This window comes from Mesoplodon bidens (assembly GCF_964165515.1).
Source record: "Mesoplodon bidens genome assembly, chromosome: 5".
Lineage (NCBI taxonomy): Eukaryota > Metazoa > Chordata > Mammalia > Artiodactyla > Ziphiidae > Mesoplodon > Mesoplodon bidens.
This window is the reverse complement of record NC_138161.1, coordinates 49,536,332-49,549,602: the sequence shown is the minus strand read 5'-3', so window position 1 is coordinate 49,549,602 and position 13,271 is coordinate 49,536,332. Positions and strand designations below refer to the sequence as shown.

Below are 13,271 nucleotides of genomic sequence, written 5' to 3'. Positions count from 1 at the left end.
TATACTACCCAAAGCAATTTACAGATTCAGTGCAATCCCTATCAAACTACCAATGGCATTTTTCACAGAACTAGAACAACAAATTTCAAAATTTGTATTGAAACACAAAAGACTCCTAATAGCCAAAGGAATGTTGAGAAAGAAAAATGGAGCTGGAGGAATCAGGCTCCCTGCCTTCAGAGTATACTACAAAGCTACAGTAATTAAGACAGTATGGTACTGGCAGAAAAACAGAAATATAAATCAGTGGAACAGGATTGAAAGCCCAGAGATAAATCCACACACATATGGTCACCTTATCTTTGATAAAGGAGGCAAGAATATACAGTGGAGAAAAGACAACCTCTTCAGTAAGTGGTGCTGGGAAAACTGGACAGGTACATGTAAAAGAATGAAATTAGAACACTCCCTAACACCATACACAAAAATAAACTCAAAATTGATTAAAGACCTAAATGTAAGGCCAGACACTTTAAAACTCTTAGAGGAAAACATAGAACACTCTATGATATAAATCACAGCAAGATCTTTTTTGACCCGCTGCCTAGAGTAATGGGAATAAAAAGAAAAATAAACAAATGGGATCTAAGGAAACTTAAAAGCTTTTGCACAGCAAAGGAAACCATAAGACGAAAAGACAGCCCTCATAATGGGAGAAAATATTTGCAAAGGTAGAACTGACAAAGGATTAATCTTCAAAATATACAAGCAGCCCATGCAACTCAATAACAAAAAAACAAACAATGCAATCCGAAAATGGGCCAAAGAGCTAAATACACATTTCTCCTTAGAATGTATACAGATTGTTAACAAACACATGAAAGGATGCTCAACATCACTAATCATTAGAGAAATGCAAATCAAAAGTACAATGAGGTATCACCTCACACCAGTCAGAATGGCTATCATCAAAAAATCTACAAACAGTAAATGCTGGATAGGGTGTGGAGAAAAGGGAACCCTCCTGCAATGTTGGTGGGAATGTAAATTGATACAGCCACTATGGAGAACAGTATGGAGGTTCCTTAAAAAACTTAAAAATAGAACTACCATATGACCCAGCAATCCCGCTACTGGGCGTATACCCTGAGAAAACCATAATTCAAAAAGAGTCAGGTACCACAATGTTCACTGCAGCTCTAATTACAATAGCCAGGACATGGAAGCAACCTAAGTGTCCATCGACAGATGAATGGATAAAGAAGATATGGCACATATATACAATGGAATATTACTCAGCCATAAAAAGAAACGAAATTGAGTTATTTGTAGTGAGGTGGATGGACCTAGAGTCTGTCATAGAGAGTGAAGTGTGTCAGAAAGAGAAAAACAAATACCGTATGCTAACACATATATATAGAAAGTTTAAAAGAAAAAGGTTCTGAAGAACCTAGGGGCAGGACAGGAAAAAAGGCACAGACGTAGAGAATGGATTTGGGGACACGGAGGGGGAAGTGTAAGCTGGGACGAAGTGAGAGAGTGGCATTGACATATATACACTACGAAATGTAAAATAGACAGCTCGTTGGAAGCAACTGCATAGCACAGGGCGACCAGCTCGGTGCTTTGTGACCACCTAGAGGGTTGGGATAGGGAGTGTGGGAGGGGAGACACAGGAGGGAGGGGATAGGGGGATATATGTATACGTATAGCTGATTCTCTTTGTTTTATAGCAGAAACTAACACAAGAATGTAAAGCAAATATCCTGCAATAAGGATGTTAAAAAAAACGTTATTGTGATACTTCATTTATCTACTTTTTTACTGAATGAGAGAGGCTTTTTATAAAATTATATTTGGCTACCTATAAACTAAGCACTGAATTTAAAACTCTTTAAAACTAATACCAAAATATTAATGCAAGTAATATAATGGTTCTGTTAGCTCATTCAGCTCTTATTTATATTTCAGTTAAACTGGTTATTTTCTCATTCTGGTTTCAGATAAAAAAGATGTTAAATGCAAAACCAGAGGATGTTTGTGTTAATTCACCATTGTCCAAACTCAGAAGCTCAGAACGCTGGGATCTTTCTTTGCAGGGGGTAAATAAAAACTATTTCCTTTTAAGTATGTGGTGTTACTTGGTATGTTTAAAATAATTTAATAAAGCTGAATTTTAATTTTCTTATATGTCTTTTTTTTGTTTTCTAATTGCAGGTTTTAAATTTATTTCTGGCAAATGTTGAAGTGATGCTTTGAGGTTAGGGTCTTTTTCAGTTTAAATCTAAGAACATCTTATTATGCATGGTTGTTTCCTTCATGAATTTAAATCTCATTATTGTAAGATATATTTTAAATTTATGAGAATATTAATCTTATTAGAATCCTTTGCTCTTTTTCTCCATTTTATAAATTTGAGAGGGTACATCTTAAAGGGTGACACAACTACATGTGTGTTTGTGTATATATATATATATATATATATATATTTTTTTTTTTTTTTTTTGAGCTACGCAGGGCTTTCACTGTTGTGGCCTCTCCTGTTGCGGAGTACAGGCTCCGGACGCACAGGCTCAGCGGCCATGGCTCACAGGCCCAGCCGCTCCACGGCATGTGGGATCCTCCCAGACCGGGGCACGAACCCGCGTCCCCTGCATCATCAGGTGAACTCTCAACCACTGCGCCACCAGGGAAGCCCCGATATATTTTTAAAAATATTTATTTTTTATTGGGGTACAGTTGCTTTACAATGTTGTGCTAGCTCCTGCTGCACAGCAAAGTGAACCAGCCATATGTATACACATATCCCCTCCCTTTTGGATTTCCTCCCATCCAGGTCACCACAGAGCACCAAGTAGAGTTCCCTGTGCTATACAGGAAGTCCTCACTAGTTATCTGTTTCATATGCAGCGGCGTATGAAGTTGACTGACCCAGATGTCAATCTCAATCTCCCAATTCATCCCAGTCTGACACAACTATATCTTAAAAGTTATTCTGATTATAAATCTGGACTAATTTTATCACTATTAAGTATTACTATAGAGTTCTCATGAATAAAGCTTAAGATAGCACTTTATAAGTTTTTTTTTTATTTTCTTGACTGGCACAACTCATGGTCAAGGTTTTAAAAATAGAATTTTTCTAAGATTTTCTAATCCTCCATTTGAGGATATACATATTAGTCTACTAGCGCTAACATAATGAAAGACCACAGGTCAGATGGCTTAAACAACAGAAAGTTATTTTCTCACAGGTCTGGAGGCTGGAAGTCCAAAATCAAGGTGCTGGCAGGGTTCATTTCACTAAGGCCTCTCTCCTTGGCTTACAGATGGCTATCTTCTTGCTTTGTCCCTCATATGGCCTCTTTTCTGTGCACCCACATCCCTAGAGTTTCTTCCTCTTCTTATAAGGACACTAGTCTTATAGGATTAGGGTTCCACCCTTATGACCTCATTTAAACTTCATTACCTATGTAAAGGCCCTATCTCCACATACAGTCATATTAAAGGTTAGGATGTCAACATATGAATTTTGGCAGAGACAGTTCAGCTCATAACAGGAGAATTTTAGGATAACAGACTTTAAATCACCTTGAATATATGTGTTTTTGTTACAGACAAGAAAAATTAACCATTTATTATAACTTGTTCTCAGAGGAAAGATTTGTTGTTAGTATTAGTTGCTTTAACATTATTTATATATTTATTTATTTTGGCCATACTGCATGGCTTGCAGGATCTTAGTTCCCTGACCAGGGATTGAACCCATGCCCTCAGCAGTGAAAGCACGGAGTCCTAACCACTTGACCACCAAGGAATTCCCTAACATTATTTAAAAATTTAGTAATTAAATAATGCATTTGCTTTTTATACAGGGTACAAAAAAGGGAAATAATAAATGGGACTATTTCCTAAATGCAGTCACTACTGACAGTTTTTTTTCATTCCTTTCAAGGAAAAGAAAGCATATTGCCCCCATACGACTCTATATTATTTTTTGATCATTGCTTAAGAGGGATCATGAAATACATAGTAATCCTGTAATATTAGTAATATTGTTAATTTTTTCTTCTATTTTAACACATTTAGATCTATCTCTTTTATTTATTTTTTATTGGCTTTGCAATACTCCAAAAATATACTATATACAATAATTTATTCACTTAGTGCACTGATATTAGACAATTTGGTTGTTTCTAGAGTTTTGCTGACAGAAACAATATTGCAAGACCTTCATTTTTCGTGAACAGGGAACCATTTTTGAGTGGGATTACTGGGTCTAAGGAAGTTTGTATATTAAATTTTAATGAATATTGCAAAATTGTCTCACAGAAGATTTGCACCAATTTATATTGCCACCAGTGAGAGCTCCCATACTTCTACAGGTTTACTATTACTGGATATTATCAGGCAGTAAAATTGTTGTCAGTAGAAGAAAAAAATACATTATTATTTTTTAAGCTTTTAAAAAAATATATTTATTTATTTATTTTTGGTTGCATTGGGTCTTAGTTTTGGGGATCTTTCGTTGCGGTCCGTGGGCTCTCTGGTTGTGGCACATGGCTCAGTAGTTGCAGTGTGTAGGCTTACTTGCCCCATGGCATGTGGGATCTTAGTTCCTGGACCAGGGACTGAACCTGCTTCCCCTGCATTGGAAGGCAGATTCTTAACCACTGGACCACCAGGGAAGTCCCCAAAATACATTATTTTAAGAAAATTTTATCTCTGCATTTATATATTTTACTTTATGTTTTAGAATACGGAATGGAGTAAAAATAAGAAATACACACACACATACACACACACACACAGTCTCTTGGAAGTAGATGGATGCTTTTTGTTGGGTTGGTTTTCTTAAGGAGTGTCTTACTAAATGTGTTTTTTCCTTTACCCTTGGGTCATATAATCTTCCTTTAGTATTTGGCCTTCAAGAGGCAGATGTGGATCACCAGAGAGATCTTTTTTAAAAAATAAATTTATTTATTTTATTTATTTATTTTTGGCTGCATTGGGTCTTTGTTGCTACGCGCGGGCTTTCTCCAGTTGCGGTGAGTGGGGGCTACTCTTTGTTGCGGTGCGCGTGCTTCTCACTGCAGTGGCTTCTCTTGTTGCGGAGCACGGGCTCTAGGCATGTGGGCTTCAGTAGTTGTGGCATGAGGGCTCAGTAGTTGTGGTTTGTGGGCTCTAGAGCACAGGCTCAGTAGTTGTTGCACATGGACTTAGTAGTTGCTCCGTGGCATGTGGGATCTTCCTGGACCAGGCTCGAACCCATGTCCCCTGCATTGGCAGTCGGATTGTTAACCACCGTGCCACCAGGGAAGTCCTCAGAGAGCCCTTTAGGTATTAAGTCTCTATGTTATATAATCTGCCGTCTTCTCTTTCCTTAACTCCTTTTCATTTCAGCAGTCTCCTTTTCCTGAGAAGTAATGGCTTATTTTCTCCTATTTCTCTCTACCCACTGAGTGAAACAAGGCCTCCTCAGAGACATATTTTCTTTTCCTATGACTAGTTTCCCACTCTAGTTGCACGTGTTCCTTAGGATAGTGATACTTAACTTTTGGGAAATCTACATCCTGTTTGAGATTTGAAGTGGCAAATGTGTCAGCTTTACCTTGCTCCCATGTTGCTTTAGACATAACAGTATTTGTTAAGTGTGCTTCATGGTTTGTAGGGTTTGAGGCAGTACCAAAATCTTGCTTTGTTGTTTCTCCCTCATGCCGTAGGTTTCAGTGAAAGAAAAAGGGATAAATGCCACTCTCCATAATCTTCAGCAGAATTTTAACTTACTTGTTTATTTTTGATATTAACTGAGATACAATTATATAAAGCAGGCTGCACAGATCTTAGGTGTATAATTGGATGAGCTTTGACTTATGTAACATATGCAACCAATATCTCAGTGAAATAGAGCATTGTCGTGAGCCTTGAAAGTTCCCTTATGCCCCTTACCATTGTATCGTCTCTTTGCCCGCTGTCCCTATTCCCACCCTGTTCCTGACAACCAATTTTCTGATGTCTATATCTGTAAGATAGTTTTGCCTATTCGTATAGTGTATACTCTTTTGTGTTTGCCTTCTTTTGCTTAGTAAAATATTGAAACTCATTCCTGTTTTCTATCTATCAGCAGTTGCTGTGAGCGGGGGGTACTCTTTGTTGTGGTGCGTGGGCTTCTCATCGTGGTGGCTTCTCTTGTTGCAGACTCTAGGCACACGGGCTTCAATAGTTGTGGCATGTGGGCTCAGTAGTTGTGGCTTGTGGGCTCTAGAGTGCAGGCTCAGTAGTTGTGGCACATGGGCTTAGTTGCTCCACGGTATGTGGGATCTTCCCGGACCAGAGCTCAAAACTGTGTCTCTTGCATTGGCAGGCAGATTCTTAACCACTGTGCCACCAGGGAAGCCCAGTTTGTTTCTTTATACTGCTAAGTAATATTCTATGAGTATAACACAATTTATCTAATTCTTCTGTTGATGGACTTTTGGGATTGTTTTTAATTGGTTTTAATTTGCTTTGCCCTGCTGACTAATGGTGTTAAAATATTTTCATATGTTGATTAGCTGTTGTATGTTTTCTTTTTTTGTGAAGTGTCTGTTCAAATTTTTTGCCCTTTTAAAAATATATTTTATTGGCAATTAATTTACATATAATTAAATTAATCCATTTTAAGTGTTCTCTGAATTTTGACAAAGGTATACATTTTTGCAGCCACCACCATTATAAAGGGGTGTGTGTGTGTGTGTGTGTGTATTTGTATTTATTTATTGGTTTTTTTTCTTGGTGTACAGTCCTATGAGTTACAAGATCTGTATAGACTCATATGACTATCATCACAGTGAAGATACCGTACAGTTCTATCACTCCAAAAAATTCCCTGGTGCTGTCTAGTTACTCCCTATCCCCATCCCTAACCCATGGTAACATTGTTGTTTTCTCTACCTATAGTTCTGTATTTTCCAGAATGTCACATGAATGCAATCATGGAGTATGTAATTTTTTAATGTTTTGAGAGTGGCTTTTTCAACGTAGTATAATGCCATTGAGATTCATCCATGTTGTTGTATATATCAATAGTTTGTTTAACCATTCCGACATTAACCACTGAAGGACATATGGGTTGTTTCCAGTTTTTGGCAGTTAGGAATAAAGATGCTATACATATTTGTATACAGATCTTTTTTGTGAGCAGAAGTTTCTAAATTTCTCTAGGGCACATACCTAGGAGTGGGATTCCTGAGTCATATGTAAGTGTATGTTTAACTGGCAAACTGATTTCCAGAATATCATTTTACATTCCCACCAGCAATGTATGGGACTTCTGGATGCTCTGTAACTTTACCAGTACTTGGTGCTGTCAGTTTACTTGTTTTTTAAAAATAATAGACTATTTTTTAGAGTTGTTTCAGGTTTACCAAAAAATTGAAGGGATAGTACAAACAGTACCCATATATTCATTCTGCCCTTCCCTATGCTCACACACAGTTTCCTTATTATTAACATCTTGCATTAATGTGGTACATTTGTTACAATTGGTGAGCCAAATACTGATACATTTTTTTAATATTGAGATGTAATTGACATGTAACACTGTATTAGTTTTAGGTGTACAAGATGATGTTATTTATTTATTTATTTATTTATTTATTTTGGGGATCAAGCCATTTTATCTAGGGGCTTTGGAGGAGGGTTGAAAGGCTGGGAAGACAGTGAGGTCTGATGTCCTTCTCCCAGCTGGGAGCTCCCCAAGCTTCACCGTCTCTGAAAGCCATAATGATTGATACATATTTAAATTGCAAAATTATTGCCACAGTAAATTTAGTAAGTTTAGTTAACATACATTACTATACATAGTTACAGTTTTTTTTTTCCTCATGATGAGACTTTTAAGATCTACTCTCTTAGCAGGTCTCAAATGTATAGTATAGTTTTGTTAACTAATTCGCCATGCTGTACATTATGTCCCCAGGACTTATAACTGGAAATTTGTACCTTTTGGCCATCTTCACTCATTTCCTCCAGCTCTCAACCCCTGCCTCTGGCAACCACAAATCTGTTCTCTGTATCAATGAATTAAGATTCAAAAAAAATTCCACATATAAGTGAGATCATACAGTATTTGTTTTTCTCTGTTTGACTTATTTCACGTAGTATAATGCCTTGACAGTCTACCCATGCTATTATTGCTAATGGCAAGATCTCCTTCTTTTTTATGGTTGAATAACATTCCATTAAAGTGGTGTGTGTGTGTGTGTATATATATATATATATATATATATATATATATGTACACATACCACATTTTGTTTATCCATTCATCCATTGATAGACACTTAGATTGTTTACACATCCTGGCTATTGTAAATAATGTTGCAGTGCACATGGAGTTGCCGATAATTTTTTTTTCAGGTAGTGATTTTGTTTTCTAAGGAAAAATACCCAGAAGTGGAAATAGAATTGCTGAATCATATGGTGGTTTTTAAAAATTTTTTTGAGGAACCTCCATAGTATTTTCCATAGTGTCTCTACCAGTTTACATTCCTGCAAGCAGTGCACAAGGGTTCCATTTTCTCCACATCCTTTTTTTCTTTTTAAGTATTTATTTATTTGGCTGTGTCAGGTCTTAGTTGTGGCACGCGGGATCTTCTCTTGCAGCACACGGGCTTCTCTGTAGTTGTGGCGCACAGGCTGTAGAGCACACGGGCTCAGTAGTTGTAGCATGTGGGCTCTCTTGTGGCACGCGGGCTCCAGAGCATGCGTGCTCATTAGTTGTGACACACAGGCTTAGCTGTCCTGCAGCATGTAGGATCTTAGCACCCCAACCAGGGATTGAACCTGCATCCCCTGCATTGGAAGGTAGATTCTTTTTTTAAATAAATTTATAAATTTATATATTTATTTATTTATGGCTGCGTTGGGTCTTCATTGCTGCGTGTGGGCTTTTTTCTCTAGTTGCGGCTAGCGAGGGCCACTCTTTGTTGCAGTGGGCAGGTTTCTCATTGTGGTGGCTTCTGTTGTTGCGGAGCATGGGCTCTAGGCACCCAGGCTGCAGTAGTTGTGGCTCATCAGCTCTAGAGTGCAGAGTCAGTAGTTGTGGCGCACAGGCTTAGTTGCCCTGCAGCATGTGGGATCTTCCTGGACCAGGGATTGAATCCGCGTCCCCTGCATTAGCAGGCAGATTCTTAACTACTGCGCCACCAGGGAAGTCCCAGAAGGTGGATTCTTAACCACTGGACCACCAGGGAAGTCCCCCTCCTCATCCTTGCCTCCTCTTTTTATGTCTTGTCTTTTTGATAATGGCCATTCTACCAGGTGTGAGGAGGTAGTTCATTGTGGTTTTGATTTGCATTTCCATGGTGTTTAGTGATGTTGAGCCCCTTTTCATGTACCTGTTGGCCATATGTATGTCTTCTTTGGAAAAATTTCTATTCAGATCTGTCGATTTTTAAATTAGATCTTTTTGTTTTGTTTTGTTTTTCTTTGTGGTACGCGGGCCTCTCACTGCTGTGGCCTCTCCCGTTGCGGAGCACAGGCTCCTGGCGTGCAGGCTTAGCGGCCATGGCTCACGGGCCCAGCCGCTCTGTGGCATGTGAGATCCTCCCGGACTGGGGCACGAACCTGTGTACCCTGCATCGGCAGGCGGACTCTCAACCACTGCGCCACCAGGGAAGCCCAGATCTTTTGTTTTTGCTATTGAGTTGTATGAGTTCTTTATATATTTTGGATGTTAGCCTCCTATCAGTTATATGTTTCAGAAATAATTTCTCCAATTCTGTAGATTGGTTTTTCATATTGTTGATGGTTTCCTTTGCTGTGCAGACATTTTTAGGTTGATGTAGTCTCACTTGTTTATTTTGCTTTTATTGCCTTTGCCTAGGTGTCAAATCCAAAAAATCATTGTTAAGACACTGATATCAAGAACTTACCCTTTATGTTTTCTTTTAGGAGTTCTATAGTTTCAGGTTTTATGTTCAAGTCAGTCAGTCCATTTTGAGTTGATTTTTGTGTATGGTGTAAGATAGGCATCCTATTTCATTCTTTTGCATATGGCTGTTCAGTTTTCCCAGCATAATTTATTGAAGAGACTGTCTTTTCCCAACTGTATATTCTTGGGTTATTTATCATAAATTAATTGACCATATATGTGTAGATTTATTTCTGGGCTCTCTAGTCTGTTCAGTTGATCTATTTTTGTGTTTTTATGACAGTACCATACTGTTTTGATTACTATAGCTTTGTAATATAGTTTGAAATCAGGACTTATGGTGTCTTCAGCTCTGTTCTTCTTAAGATTGCTTTGGCTATTCAGGGTCTTTTGTGGTTCCAAATAAATTTTAAGATTGTTTTTTCCATTTCTGTGAAAAATACTGTTGGAATGTTGTTAGGGATTGCATGAATCTGTAAGTTGCTTTGGGTAGTATGGCCATTTTATCATTATTAATTCTTCCAGTCCATGAGTATGGCATATGTTTCCATTTATTTGTATCTCTTCAATTTCTTTCATCAGTGTCTTACAGTTTTCAGTGTCTGGGTTGTTTACTCCCAGATATTTTATTCTTTTTACTGCAGTTGTAAATTGGACTATTTTCTTAATTTCTCTTTCAGGTAGTTTATTGTAAGTGTGTAGAAATGCAGTTGTTTTTTTGTATGTTGATTTTGTATCCTGCAACTGTACTGAATTCGTTGATTAGTTGTAACAGTTTTTTTGGTGTGATCTTTAGGGTTTTCTATGTATGATATCTTGTTATCTGCAAATAGAGACAGTTTTACTTTTTTTCAAATTTGGATACTTTTAATTTATTTTTCTTGCCTAATTGCTCTGCCTAGGACTTCTAGTACTCTGTTGAATAAAAGTAGTGAGAGTGGCCATCTTTGTTTTGTTCCTGATCTTAGAGGAAAAGCTTTCAGCTTTTTACTGTTGAGTATGACATCAGCTGTGGGCCTGTTATACATGTCCTGTCATACATAATTGAGGTACATTCCCTCTATACCTGCCTTGTTGAGAGTTTTTATGGTGAATGGATGTTGAATTTTGCCAAATGCTTTTTCTGCATCTATTGATATGATGATATGATTTCATCATTCATTTGATGAATGTAATATATCACATTGATTGATTTGTGGATGTTGAAGCATTTTTGCATCCCTGGAATAAATCTGACTTGTTCATGATGTGTGAACCTTTTAATGTATTGTTGAATTTAGTTTGCTAATATTTTGTTGAGGATTTTTGCATCTGTGTTCATCAAGCATATTGGCCTGTAATTCTCTTGTAGTGTCCTTGTCTGGTTTTGGTATTAGGGTAATGATGGCCTCATAAAATGAGTTCGGGAGTGTTTCCTCCTCCTCTGTTTTTTTGGAAGAGTTTGAGAAGGATTAGTAATAATTCTTCTCTAAATGTTTGATAGACTTCACCAGGGACTCCATCTGGTCCTGGACTTTTGTTTGTTGGGAGGTTTTTGATTACTGATTCAATCTTGTTACTAGTAATTGTTCTGTTCATATTTTCTCTTTCTTCATGATTCAATCTTAGTAGGTTATGTTTCTAGAAATTTATTCATTTCTTATAGGTTGTCCAATTTGTTGGCATATAATTCATAGTAGTCTCTTAGGATCTTTTATAGTTCTGTGATCAGTAGTAATATCTCCTCTCTAATTTTTGATGTTTTTGTTTTGTGAGTTCTCTCTCCTTTTTTCTTGTTGTGCCTAGCTAAAGGCCATTTTTGGGTTATCTTTTCAAAAAGATAGTTTCATTGACCTTTCCTATTATCTCTTTAGTCTCTAGTCACTTATTTCCACTCTGATTTATACTTTCATATGTTTTCTTGTAACTAATTAGTTCCTTTTTTGGCTTAAGGAAAGCCCTTCAACATTTCATGTGTGGCAGATCTAGTGGTGCTTCTCTGGAACTTTACCTTTTGCTTGTCTGGAGCTCTTTATCTCTCCTTCAGTCCTGGAGGACAACTTTGCTGGGTAGAGTGTCCTTGGTTGGCAGTTTTTTTTTCTTTCAGCACTTTGAATATATTGAGACACTCCCTTCTGGCCTGTAAAGTTTCTGCTGAAAAATCTGCTGATAGTCTTATGGGGGTTCCCTTGTATATAAGAAGTTGTTTTTTCTCTTGTTGCTTTTTAGATTGTCTCCTCGTCTTTAACGTTTTACAATTTAATTATAATGTGCCTTGGTGTGGCTCTCTATAGATGCATATAATTTGGAACTTTCTGGGCTTCCTGACTGTGGATGTTGGTTTCCTTCTGCAGGTTAGGGAAGTTTTCAACCAGTATTTCTTTTTTTTTTTTAGAGAGTTTTATTAGCAACTAATCAAGATGCTTTTTTTTTTTTTTTTTTTTGTGGTACGCAGGCCTCTCACTGTTGTGGCCTCTCCCATTGCAGAGCACAGGCTCCAGATGCGCAGGCTCAGCGGCCATGGCTCACGGGCCTAGCTGCTCTGTGGCATGTGGGATCTTCCTGGACCGGGGCACGAACCCATGTCCCCTGCATCGGCAGGCGGACTCTCAACCACTGCGCCACCAGGGAAGCCCTCAACCAGTATTTCTTTGAATAAGTTTTCTGCCCCCCCTTCTCTTTTTGGTACTCCTATTATGTGAATATTGTTCTCCTTTATGTTGTCTTATAAGTCCCTTAGTATATGCTCACTCTTTTTTTTCTTTATTTGATCCTTTGATTGGATGAATTCTACTGCCCTGTCTTTGAGTTCACTGATCCTTTCTTTCATGTCATCTAGTTTACTGTTGATCTCTCTATTGAATTTTTCAGTTCAATTATTAATATTCTTCAGTTCTGTGATTTGTTTGGTACTTTCTTGTATTTTCTTTCTTTTTGTTGAAATTTTCATTTTGTTTACGCATTGGTCTTTTGACTTTGGTGAGCATCTTTATGACTAATTTTTAGAACTATTTATCAGGTAGATCACTTATTTCCAGTCAGTAAGGTGTTTTTTTCTGAGGTTTTATCTTGTTCTTTCATTTGTAATGGATCTTTCTGCTTTATTTTCCTTCATTCTCTGGTTAATTTCCATGTATCAGATAAAACAGCCACCTCTCAGTCTTGAAGGACTGATCTTATATAGGACCTGAACCTTTATCCTTTAATCCTGTCCTAACTCTTGGTTGTTTCTTAGACCTCTGTGATTGTCCAAGCAGTCTTCTTTGTTTTTAGTGGCTTCCAGTAGTTGAGAGTGTGGCAAGACCTGTCCGTATCCCAAGCGGGAGGATCTTAGCACCTAGATGCAGGCTGATTGGAAGCCAGACTCCCAGGCAGCAGCTTTTAAAGTACACAGCTAGGGACTTCCCTGGTGGCGCAGTGGTTAAGAATCCGCCTG

At 37.8% G+C, this 13,271-nt stretch overlaps 1 protein-coding gene across 6 annotated transcripts in view; it reads left to right on the top strand.

Moving 5' to 3' along the window:
- Positions 1-13,271, top strand: part of SENP7 (SUMO specific peptidase 7) — a 171,997-nt gene that overhangs the window by 37,444 nt on the left and 121,282 nt on the right. For 5 of the 6 annotated variants that reach the window (XM_081236002.1, XM_081236006.1, XM_081236003.1 and 2 more), the window contains exon 3: positions 1,944-2,042. The exons of the other annotated variant lie outside the window; for it this stretch is intronic. In XM_081236002.1, the coding sequence (XP_081092128.1) occupies positions 1,944-2,042 (99 nt within the window). The remainder of the gene's footprint in view (positions 1-1,943; positions 2,043-13,271) is intronic. 6 annotated transcript variants of the gene reach the window in all.